General features: G+C 38.6%; 2 protein-coding genes across 2 annotated transcripts; both read left to right on the top strand.

Annotated features, from left to right (window-relative positions):
• Positions 1-770: 770 nt before the first annotated feature.
• Positions 771-3,781, top strand: LOC101312798 (ATP sulfurylase 2-like). Its single transcript, XM_004291333.1, has 5 exons — positions 771-1,568; positions 2,113-2,518; positions 2,748-3,008; positions 3,270-3,356; positions 3,490-3,781. Exons 1-5 carry the CDS (start codon positions 1,003-1,005, stop codon positions 3,622-3,624), a joined length of 1,455 nt encoding a protein of 484 aa, XP_004291381.1. The 5' UTR covers positions 771-1,002; the 3' UTR covers positions 3,625-3,781.
• Positions 3,782-8,718: 4,937 nt separating this feature from the next.
• On the top strand, positions 8,719-9,487 carry LOC101313088 (indole-3-acetic acid-induced protein ARG7-like). Its single transcript, XM_004291334.1, has one exon. The coding sequence runs from the start codon at positions 8,849-8,851 to the stop codon at positions 9,167-9,169; it is 321 nt and encodes a 106-aa protein (XP_004291382.1). The 5' UTR covers positions 8,719-8,848; the 3' UTR covers positions 9,170-9,487.
• Positions 9,488-12,684: the final 3,197 nt, after the last annotated feature.

The following is a 12,684-nucleotide window of genomic DNA, read 5'->3' on the forward strand; positions in this document are numbered from 1 at the left end:
AAAACGGATGTTTGGACATCCCCCTAACCTTAGTGATTTTGATAGGATTGAATACAATCCCCCTAACCTTAGTGATTTTGATAGGATTGAATACAATTTGTCTATTTTGCTCTTTTTATATGGGCCCAACGACTTCAAATTTGGTTTTCTTTTTAATACAAGTCATTAAGTCATTACATGACGAGGGAATTTGATAGAAAACGGATGTTTGGAGACGGTTGATTAAAATTGGAAGTCGATGAGTGTTTTTGATGAAATTGAAAGAAAAATGACTAACATAATGATCGACCTAAAGTTAATATGGGTAAATTGAAATGACTAACATATATATATGTATGTATGTATATGTGTGTGTAACTATGTACATTAAGTTATGGCTACATGTTTTGATCTGACTGATTGTTTTGAATGTCTAGTTTATTAGCTACAATGATCGTGTTTGAGATAATTTTCATGCTCATGTGTTTCTTTCTAGCGATTTTTGCGATCACACTGATCACGTCGTCGTGTGGTTATGAGATGAACATAATAAAATACATCCAACCAACCCATGAGAACCGTCCATCTTCCAAAGACATTCACAACTTGGACGACAATGGTGTGCCTTCTTCTTCCCTTTCCAGTCATCCCCATTATCTTTTGCTAAACAAGGAATCACGACCACTGACAAGCTCTTCACAACAGGAACATAATGCACATACACATAAATGTGGCCTCAATACAAGAAGAGAATAAAGTCCAGCACCCAATAATAATAGAAATTTGACCACTACGAAGTGTCAAAACTCAAAAGCTAACCTCAAACGTGTGGTATCCTTCGGTCCAAACCAAAAGACTAGGTGGTTGTTGCTTCACAGTTCACACTCTCAGCTCTCAATTCACCACCACCACCATAACCATCCAAGATGTTCGCCAAATGTAGAAGAAGCCACCCCACACTCCCCCAGATTAACCGGATCTCTGTTCTCTCCAGTTTCAGCAAAACTCCAACTCCCCAAAACCATGTCTCTGACTCTTAAGCTTCACGTCACCACCACCACATCCCACCTCAGCCTCAACACCACCTCATTTCAACGACCCATCACCACGTTAAGAACCACCAAACCCATCTACCACTCCAACCCTTTATCGAGTCTCGTGTACAGACACAAACCCACAACCACAATGCCTCATGGTTCTGGTTCTGGTTCTGCTTCATTAACCATCAAGAGCTCACTGATCGACCCCGACGGTGGGACCATCGTCGACCTGGTAGTCCCGGAAAGCGAGAGGAGGAGCAAGGCAGCAGAGGCGGAGGCGCTGCCGAAGGTGAAGCTGACGCGGATTGATGTGGAGTGGGTGCATGTGATCAGCGAGGGATGGGCGAGCCCTTTGAGAGGGTTCATGAGGGAGGAGGAGTACTTGCAGAGCTTGCATTTCAATTCGTTGAGAGTGAAAGACGGGTCTGTTGTTAACATGTCGCTTCCGATAGTGTTGGCTATTGATGATGAGACTAAGGAGAGGATCGGGAAGGAGACGAATGTGGGGTTGGTTGGACCTAACGGAGATTTGATTGGGATGTTAAGGAGGTCAGTTTTGATGTTGAACTCAATAATGTAGTTTACTTTAGTGCTTGAAATGTTTGATTGGTTTATTCCATTTGATTCGTTTTATTTTATTTTATTTATGCAATATGAAATGTATGATGTATGGATTCAATCTTTTATATGGCTTTTTATTCTTTGTAGATAGATTTATAATCACCCATTACTGTCATAGATATTGAACGTTTAGCAGAATGGAAGATTTGCACTTGATTATTTATATAAGAAGTCAACTGGTGTATTTTATTTCATTAACATGTACTAGCGCAGTGGAAACTCTACTTGTATTTTATATCATGCAACAAAACTGATAGTGTTCACTTTTGGATTATTGACTTAATGACTCGCGGATAATGTGTGTGTTCATGCTAGTCTGTGTCGAATCTTTGTAAGAATGTGTATCTGCACTTTTATAGACTATAATCTACAAGTTCCTGGTTACGATTTCCAAAACTGATTTTCATTTGGTATAAAAGCTCATCAGCAGTACTATTTTCTTCAACGCTGAGCCTTTTTTGATTTCTGGCAGCATTGAGATATACAAGCATAACAAAGAAGAAAGGATTGCTAGGACTTGGGGGACAACTGCTCCAGGATTGCCGTATGTTGAGAAGGCAATCACTCCAGCTGGGAACTGGCTTATTGGTGGAGATTTGGAAGTACTAGATCGTATCAAATACAATGATGGGCTCGATAACTATAGACTCTCTCCTAAACAACTCCGAAATGAATTTGATAGGCGCCAGGCTGATGCAGTTTTTGCGTTTCAGTTGAGAAATCCTGTACATAATGGGCATGCTCTATTGATGAATGATACACGCCGACGACTATTGGAAATGGGTTACAAGAATCCAATTCTATTGCTTCATCCTTTAGGAGGTTTCACAAAGAAGGATGATGTGCCCTTGGATGTTCGAATGGAGCAACATAGCAAGGTCAGTGACATATGTATCAGTTGATAAATTGTGAGTTTGATCTGAGGAGACCAAGCTATAATAACAAAATGACTCTATAAACTATCAGTATAGAATAACTCTCTGATTTCTGTAGCCTACAAACTATCTGTTTACAACTTTACATTGCTCATTACCATATACTTGTTGCAGCTTTAGATATCAAACTCCAAATTGGGTGTTTGTTACTAAATGTTTTGCTTCTGCTCAGGTACTAGAGGATGGAGTTCTCGACCCCGAAACTACCATTGTGGGCATATTCCCATCACCTATGCACTATGCAGGTCCAACTGAGGTACAATGGCATGCAAAAGCACGCATAAATGCAGGTGCAAATTTTTACATTGTGGGGCGTGATCCTGCTGGTATGGGACACCCAACAGAGAAGAGGGACTTGTATGACCCTGATCATGGGAAAAAGGTTTTGAGCATGGCACCTGGCCTTGAAAAGCTCAATATTTTGCCATTCAGGGTAAGTGAAATTGTCACAATTTCTAGCCTTTGCTGCAATTCCATTGATTGTGTTACATCAGATTTCTACTTGCTGCCATTTCTACTTACTTTGGTTGTGGACCCTACACATAGTTACATGTTCATTAGATTTGGCCCTTGAGACTGTATCTTTATCAATATGACTGAGTAGGGGTTGCTGGAATCAACAGTTGATATCAGATACCATAATATCCTCGGTTATGCTTGCTGATTAATCTTTTGATTTACTTATGAATGGCAGGTGGCTGCTTATGACACTGTGGAAAAGAAGATGGCATTTTTTGATCCTTCACGTGCAAAAGACTTCCTCTTCATCTCTGGAACCAAGGTAAGAACTAAATTCAATTCAGTATCAGTAGTATATCCTGCTTTCATTCAAGTTGCTATAGGTTTAAGAGTAATGAACCATATCGGCTATGCATTTCTGTTACTGTAGTTTCACACCTCATTTGGTGTTTCAGATGCGGAATTATGCGAAGACTGGCGAAAACCCTCCTGATGGTTTTATGTGTCCCGGAGGATGGCAGGTTCTAGTGAACTACTATGAGAGCTTGCAAACGGAAGAGTCATCACTGCAACAAGCTGTAAAATGTTAGGGTCATTACGTTGTTGCAGGGAAAAGCTTAGTCACTCGGCAGATTATAACCGATCCAGCACAGGGGTCTTTGTTTTTCAATTTAGTAACCGCATCATATCTGCTGATGCTTGTAAAATGTTGATTCTTTTTTGTCATCCTATTTTTTATGAGGTTATGATATGAACAGAAATACTTGAGTTTTACAAGGATGGCAGAAAATCAAGAAATGATTGGATTTTGGGCTCTTAAGAGGAATCCATATAATGGCCCAAGAGATTAGATCTTCCAAAGTGGATTGGACCAAATTGAGTTTCTGTTTGGGCTCCGAATTAGAAAATAAGGTTTGCTTGCTTCCTTCACTATTTTTCTGCATGAAATATTGGATGACATATTGCTTAGCTCAAAAAATCCTCAAAATTAACCTTTCACCACGCGAGTAGACATTATATCTTATTACCCAAAAAAAAAAAAAAAAAAAACATTATATCTTCAAGTATATTACAAAGAAGATCCTAACGAGATCTTACGTGCAAACAAAACTAGCATATTTTTCCAAAAACATGTTAATCCCATCACATGTTGATAGCAATACCAACGCAATTTCAGATCTAGAAAGTAGAAACCATACACACAAAAACTCACATTCCCACAGTATTTGTGTTGAAATCTCGTCCTCTTTCCTTTGTTTCTTTCCTGCTTCAATCAAAAGGTAGTTGACACATCTCTTCTCTTTAAACGTACCGCAACTTATACGGGTAGTCCCCCTAGTCTTACCTAGCTAGGCCATGAAACTGTGGATTATGACGCCCCCTGAAACAACAAGATTCTTCATTATATCTCATTGCAGTTCGGCCAGTTCCCATATATTTAAAGCCTCCAAATGATACTCCAAGCTGGAATTGGACCCCCTGAATATAGAACCCTGTTGTCCCTGTTCTTGTGGTGGGTCGCTTATGTTTCACACTGATTTGAGCTCCAGAGAATTTTCCCCCCTTGAGAATTACAGTACATGTGCACCTTCGTAAGGTTCAGGTACAACCATGGTAGTCCTTTGTGTTCTCGACCTTCCACGCTTAGCTGTAATGGGGTCTCGTTTTGAATTTTTAGGGTTTAAATGAATTTTGTAGATGCTGACATACATGTGATTCTTAGGGTTTAAGAGAAATAGATGGGTGAGCTTCTGGCACTGATTGAATTGAAGGGCAATTTTCTTGGTATCAGCTGTACGTCTGGAGAAACATGTTTATTTTCTGTCTAGCTAACTCGCTTTTTTGTGATAGATCGTTTTCCATTCAATCAGCATCAACCAAGTTATTGAGTACCATATATGGATTCCTATGTCATCGATCCTATGCTAGGAACTCAATTATAGTTGGAGTTAGCATGGCGGAGCTGCCATAATTATTGGGTATAATAATGAACCCTAGCTAGTTACTTCTTTAACCGTCCATTAAGCAATGATATTGAATCTTACTTTGAAAGGAAATGAGCAATGTGTTGATGCAAGGATTCTTATAATGGTTTCGTGTTCGTTGAAATGTCCCGACCAAAATAAAGTACGTTGAAGCACATACGAGGAGGATCGAACATCTTAAGCTAAGAAGTTGAATGATCGACAAAGTATTCGAGAAAGAACGATAAAGTGTTTGAGAAAATGTGTCGACGAAGAGAAAGTTAAAAGCACCTACACTCAACTTTCTAGCTTTTTGATAATGCACCATGCTAACTATATATGGATCTCACGCATTCATGTATATATGAAGAGAGAAACTCATGTGTTGAATGAAATGCCTCGACTAATCAGTAAAAGAAAGAAAAAAAATAATCGCAAGGAAATTGAATTTTGCACTCCTCGCTGTGCTCGATTTTCTCGAACTTTTTCTTTCACGCCCATAACAGCTCCACTGCACCGGCCACCATCTCATTTCTAATGATCTCTACGTACTGACTCTTACGCATACAGGAAACTTTGATCGTTAAGGTCTTGGGGTTATGTCTGCACCAGTTTGCTCAAAGTGATTGAAAGCAATGCATGCTCTGCTGCCATTACAGAAAAAGGAGGTCCTAAATTTGAATTCATGGGGGCAACGCCATGTGCAGGAGTCGGGTCAATTTCGAGTAGAGGAACAAGCTAAGAAAAAAAAATAAAAAATCACAGTAAACCTTAGCTTGTTTTGAATCGTAGAACATGGGTGTACCCGGTACCTATCCTTCTTTTTTAAGATTTGCTGTTATCCTTCGGCCCCAGTTAAATAAAGCAGTAACTGACGAATACTTATGGTCTTGTTGAACTTGAGCAGTTGAGCTAGCTTCATTCTAACTCCATTTGTGATCATAAACCCAAGTTCCATGTTGAAAATGAGCTTAATTATCGACATGTGCTTTGATGATTGTTTTGAGTTTTCGTTATCGTGATTTACACGAACAGCAGCTGATGACAACCGGTAATTAATCTTGCTTATCAAATCAACTCATTCAACTGATCCATCTGATCATAAACCCTAACACGGCAACATTAGCCTCTTGATTCAGAGGAATCAAGACCAACAGTGGCAACATGCAGGACCAGCTAGCTAGCTGAGCGCGCTGCGCCTAAACTAGTCCTAATTAAACTTGGGAGTTCTAATCTTGGAATTATTGATGAACAAGCAAGCAAGATATTAAGGGCTCCAAATCCAACCCACTGTACAGGGCTGCAGCTGGCATGTACAGAAGCACATTGTAATCCTACGGTTATGGCTAAACATGTTCACACGCACGCGAAGGCACACCATGGTCGAATACCATATGCACGTCTGTGGGCGAGAGGTCCGTAGTGTTTGCCGGACAAAGCCGTATGCTTTCGAGCATGCATTAATGAATCAATAAGTGGATCAAGGAATAGAAAGGAAAATAGGGCATTGAATCATAGATGGTGTTCTGGTAGAGATAAATATTTGGATGAAGAAACACATCCACACTCCACAGGGGTTTGGTGTTCTTATTATTGGCCTCAGAACATGGGGGGATCGGATATAATAGGTAGAGCCAAGGCCAGGCTAGCGGTGGTGGTGGCCGAGAGGGCTATAGCCCTCAATTCAATTCTTGAATTTATTTGTGATTGAGACTATGCTCCTCCTAGCCCCTCTTCTTATTCACTGTGTACGTACTAGTGCTGCTTTATATGATATCGTTTCGTACCAACACAAGGACCACTTCAACACATGCACATATCATTTCTGGGCAGCAATTTATGGATCCAGCAACCAACTATATATCCATCCATGGGATATCTTAAAGAAAAAGACACCCTCTTAGCTTCTTTATTTCGATCTAGTTTCGCTGATAAAAATACTAATCGTTTATCAGCTTCTTATCAGCGAAACTAGATCTATATCATTCCAGGGTTGGATGAATTATGACATTTTTAGCTAGCTCGAAGACTACATATCTGGTCAATGTTGCATTGCTGCTATAAGATGATTTTAAAAAGAGCAGTTAGCTAGGGTTTAATAAGCTGCTAGCCGTTGGTCCAACCTCCATATCAATGGCAAATATGTCGAATTTGCTGGGGTAGCTGTGGTAAGTAATGTCACAGAGAGGAGGGGGCAGGTGATTTGAGTGTGGAAAATAATGCCATACGCATATGCGAAAAGGTAGTACGTACACTATATATGATGCAGAGTCTAGCTAGTCAATAATTTTTCATAGTCTATATCTTGATTATTTTCACAACGACTACATCTATATATTTGTTGATGTCGAGTTTTAATACCTTACGTATACGTATGTTTAAGTTTACACAGTTACTAATTTGATTGTCTTCCGGACAAATTTTGACACAACTATAATCTAACAACTAATTGAGCAGTTTGACATCAAAAGTTAAAACCGTGAAAACTAGCCTTCCTGTAAGCGCGTGCGGAATCAGATTAACTTAGATTATGAAGATGAGTTATATTACTTATATATAAAAATGTTGATGACTTTTCTTATTGCAGAGTGCAATGTGGGAAAAGAAGAGGTAGAGGAGGTAGTGTAGTCTTGTTCAGTCTTCTTCTGGTTTTGGGGGATTCCAAAGCCAAAAAAGCCTGAATTATGAAACAGAGAAATGGAAGAATGTGTCAAACAACCCAAAAAGAGGAGACAAACCAAGATCTGCATCTTATTTTTCTACCCCAAAATTATAGTAGTCCAGACGGACCACTTGAGTTGAGCTCAACATTGCATATGAGAAAAGTTGTTGCTAGCCAATAGCCTCCTAGCTAGTAAAAGTGTAAACTGCAAAGTTCTATTGGAAATTTATAGCAGGCAGTCAAAATTAAATTCACCCCTCCTTTATAGTCAAAAAATAAATTGCCAGTCACAACGTCAGAAGTTGGCTTAGTTACCTTTTGGTCCTGACATGGTTTTTGTGGTTATCTTTGCAAATAAACATAGTTATTTCCATTTATTTAGTGACCTAAAATATGGCATACAAAGTTGATTGTTTAATTAAAACGTATGAACTTAAGAGATACGCGTGTTTGTTGTTGGAGTCGAGGATGATGCTTATGCTTACCTTATCTTTGTACCTATTTGTACAGCCTGTACTAAACCCAACAGAAAAAATTTCGTTATTCAAAAGAAACAACACTGAAAACATTTCAAACAAATTCAACTACAAACAATTTCCTGGAAATTTCACTAAATTCTTTACATCCTTTTGGGGAAAACTTGAATGGAAGAAGCAAGAGAACCAAGTACTAACTGCAAGTTGAGCATGGGAAGGAAGGTGGTGGGATGTTTCTCAATATCCAAGGTTCATACAATCATATTGTACAGTAACCTTGAAGACAAAAAATCCTACTTGAAAATTGATAAAGAGAAGAAATAGAAAATTTTTAGGGTTATGAAATGTGACCAAGCGAAGAGAGGAGGGACCGAGTTGTCTTTTGTGAGAGGAGCAAGCTTGATGTAAACCCTAATGGGGTTTTTTTTTTGGTAAACCCCAGTGGGGTTTGGCTCTCCTCAAAAGGACCTCTCGTAGTTTCAGACCTCAAAACACACCCTACGCCTGTCGTTTTGTCCCCACAACCCCACATGACTCTGCTCCTCACCCTCCTTATATACCCCTCCAAACCCTTTCCCAATCCTCCCACAAAATTAACTTCCTCATTTTTCACTTCACTCTGCCTTCTCCATTTTTTCACTTCACTCTGCCTTCTCCATTTCTCTCTGGCTTTGAGCAAGTTCACCCTTTCGGTCATCGTTGAGGTTAAGAAATGGCGATCAGAAAACCCAACAGGCTTACTCAAGCGGCGATGCTGAAGCAGATTCTGAAGAGGTGCTCCAGCTTGGGGAAGAAGCAGCAACACTATGATGAACAGGGCTTACCTTTGGACGTGCCAAAGGGACACTTTGTGGTTTATGTTGGGGAAAACAGAAGCAGGTACATAGTACCCATCTCTTTCCTGACCCGACCCGAGTTCCAGAGCCTGCTTCACCAAGCTGAGGAGGAGTTCGGGTTCGATCACGACATGGGTCTCACCATTCCTTGTGAAGAAGAAGCTTTCCAGTCACTAACATCCATGCTGAGCTCTTAGGAGGATTCCTCGCTCTTTTTGTGAGAAAATGGCTCAAGAAAAACAAGATGAAGCTGCTTTACTTGCTTCTCTGTTTCTTTCTTCCAAGATTTTCTCATTGCAAAATTCAAAAATTGACTCTGACCCGAGAGAACGGATTCAAAAACCCAGATGGATATTATGATTTTATTTACCATCTGGGTTTGGAAATGTAAATGTTATATTTAAAGTTTGAGGAATTTTCATCTCTAGCTCTCACGGTGGTGGTTGTGGGGATTTGTAGTACCAATGTAACCCTGTGGAAGAAACTGATATCAATATTTATAATATATCAGAGCTTGTCTTAAAATTATTATTATCAGTGTGACACATTTCTTGCTCTCCTCTTTCACTTTCTTCTTGTTTTCTGGGTTTTGTCTAGTGTGCCTGTGTATGTAAGACTCAATATATATGTTTCTTCTGGTGATCTGTGACACTCTCTGGCTAGGGTATTATTATAACTCCTCAACGGTTAAAACTGTTGCATACCAACAGAGATTCTTTAACGGACGAGACAGCTGTTGTGTGTGGAATATTCTGTTGAGCAAGCAATTCTCCCTCTGTGACACTTCTCATTTTTAGTCTTGATTCTAAGGTTGAAGATGATACATTTCTTCTAGGGTAAAGATTTGTAGTACTCTCGAGTACTTTTGTACGGGGAAACTTTTTAATTATATATTTTTTTTAAATAAAATTTAAATAGTTAAAGTAATAACCGATATATTATAGTCTATTTAACATATAAAAGAAAAACAACTATAAAGCTACTTGAAACACTTGTTACGCTCACAATTAAGCAAATATTTTTTGCCAATTACGTAGTTAGGGTACAAGTAAGAACCAAACACAGTGAATCTGTTGGTTTATGTACTGAATAAATCCAAATACTACACTCCTCTGCTTTGCACAATATAGTGGTGATAAAAGAAATATATCTTCACTTGTTTTCTTCTTCATTATTTTAGAAAAATTACTTCCTTTTTCCAAAGCAGTCAAAGCCACATACCAATCTTGCAGTACCATTGCAACAAGTACTTCCAGAAAAAGCCACTTTTGGGAGATTAGTTTATACAATTTTCATAACCATTAGGACTCTTGCTCTTGGTATAAATTACTTTTCCAGAATTAGGTTCAATGGGGTCTTCAATTACAAACACTACCCTTGATCAATCAGCAAGCTGTATATTGGTCCAAAAGTAAGTTGTATTATATCACCTTAAATTGCAGACCCACCAATTTAGATGGTTCAGATTTGAGACCCACAACAAGTCATTCTCAAAATTAGTTTTGATTTCTTATCATTGCTTAGTGCTAGAACCAGAATTTGAAAGATGCTGGAATTTTTTTTAGCATGGATACTGTATAGTTTTTGTGCCCTTGAACTAACTGGATGTTGCTAGTTGTTGGCTACTAGAAAGTTTGCTCTTTTGTTGTTAAATATAATAGAAGCAGAAGTTTCCTCACAATCTGTTAAACAGCGACAAACGTGACCCGTGGATCACATTGTACCGATATTGTCCCAACTTAATCACCTTTAAGGTGTTGGGTTTTAATCACAAAAGGCCTCAGTACAATTGGATAAGATTCATCCACATATAAGTTATATTTTATTTATCACTTTTCTGATGTGGGATCTATTCCTCTCCAATACTTCTAATACGCCTCCTCATGTGCAACCTCTCACGTGCAACCTGACTCAAAGTCCGCACGTGGAATGAATCGGGACGAAACGAACCAAGGGACACTTGGTGACAATCCAATCGAAACATTCTGATGGTGAGACAAGAAGCCTGAACCGGGCGAGAGAATAGAATCCCAGACCGGACGAGAGAATGAACCCAAATCGGGCCCATGAGAATTGGAGAAGTAATTGGAGAGGGACCCGCTCTGATACTATGTTAAACAGCGACAAGCGTGGCCCGTGGATCACATTGTACCGATACTGTCCCAACTTAACCACCTTTATGGTGTTGGGTTTTAATTACAAAAGGCCTCGGTACAATTGGATAAGATTCATCCACATATAAGTTATATTTTATTTGTCACTTTTCTGATGTGGGATCTATTCCTCTCCAATACTTCTAATACAATCCCTTTTTATTTTTGGCTTTTTCAGAGTAAAAGATGAACTACAACTCTAAAAGATTTTCTTTACAATACCAGAAATGAAAATGCAAATATGTCAAAAAGTCTGTGGTGTTGTCTTCACAAAATGTAAATGAAGTTTTGTGTTCGGATTTTAAGTTGGAACACCACAATAGATACAAAATAAGAGTCGAAAATATATCACGCAACAGATAACGATCTATTATGCAACAGGTTATTGCAAGTAGCATAGTGGTTTTGCTACCACGATCCACTAACATTCACTAATACGTCGCTTCGATTCATCCCTTAAAAAAAATAAAAAATAACGAAGTATCGTGGTTCATATCTCAAGTTCAGTAACTCAACTGGAGAACGGAAACAGAAGTTATATGAACATGATCATTCTCATGATTTGGATCTAACCAAAGAGTAAATTATTCAAACCCAAAATACAAAAGGTCAAACACTAAAAGATCTGATTTTCTTAATCTCTGATATATAACACAGGCCCCAACTAAGATCTTCTTATATCTTTGACCTGGGAAGAGCTCTGATTATTATATATATGCATACTGTTTAATCAGCAGAACTTCCAATGTTAAGCAGTGAAGAACATGGCTACTTGAGCTAGCGGTGGACTAGAACTGATGACCCTGACAAGTCTTATGAGAAGTAGGTGATGATTTACTAGGAAAGCATGAACAAGTTGAACTAATTAACATAAGAACAGGCTTAATTCAATGAATCAACAAAAGTTTTCTACTGTATCCAATTCCAATCACACATGAGGTTCAATTAGTTGAAAACTAAGCTACCTCAATTCTACTAATCTCACCCAGGAATCAGGACCTAGCTAGCTTCCTTCTTCTATATTCTTCAGCTGAAAGAGGAGGAGTCAGCAAGCAGCAGCAGTAACATGCATGACTTTCCTTACCTTTCCAAGATGTAAGTTTTACTCTAAACCAGTAATTTCTATGTTCATCAGCAAAACATGGTAGCCATAGATTGCGGATTTAATTAATCATTCTGTAGTAAAATCAATATTAAGAGAAGTTTTGGCTTAATAACTAGCTTAATTGAGACCCTAAATCTAAGAACAAGGGACCACTGTGTTGAAAACAAGACAAAGTTCACATGTGCAAATAGCAGATCATGATCTGGGAAAGAGTAGGACTAGAAATAATTTAAGGGTAAAAAAAATTACAGTCAGTTAGATAATCTGCATTAGAGATCTTAATCTTTGCTCTAATCCAAGTAGTTTACGTGGTCTACTGTGAACAATATGAACCAGTAGTCCTTATCTGCAACAAGAACCAACCATACTTGATCTATATATATATTCCAATTTTGAATGCCAATTAGCTGTTGATGATGATAGATTGACAGTCTATCCCTTCATATTATTAGTC

This window comes from Fragaria vesca, linkage group LG2 (assembly GCF_000184155.1).
Source record: "Fragaria vesca subsp. vesca linkage group LG2, FraVesHawaii_1.0, whole genome shotgun sequence".
Lineage (NCBI taxonomy): Eukaryota > Viridiplantae > Streptophyta > Magnoliopsida > Rosales > Rosaceae > Fragaria > Fragaria vesca.

What these genes read in the sequence shown, in the direction of transcription:
- LOC101312798 (XM_004291333.1), top strand. Translation starts at nt 1,003, where the DNA reads ATGTCTCTGACTCTTAAGCTTCACGTCACCACCACCACATCCCACCTC. An exon ending in GAATGGAGCAACATAGCAAG is followed by an intron (nt 2,519 to 2,747) that starts GTCAGTGACATA and finishes GCTTCTGCTCAG; the next exon opens with GTACTAGAGGATGGAGTTCT. An exon ending in TCAATATTTTGCCATTCAGG is followed by an intron (nt 3,009 to 3,269) that starts GTAAGTGAAATT and finishes TATGAATGGCAG; the next exon opens with GTGGCTGCTTATGACACTGT.
- LOC101313088 (XM_004291334.1), top strand. Translation starts at nt 8,849, where the DNA reads ATGGCGATCAGAAAACCCAACAGGCTTACTCAAGCGGCGATGCTGAAG.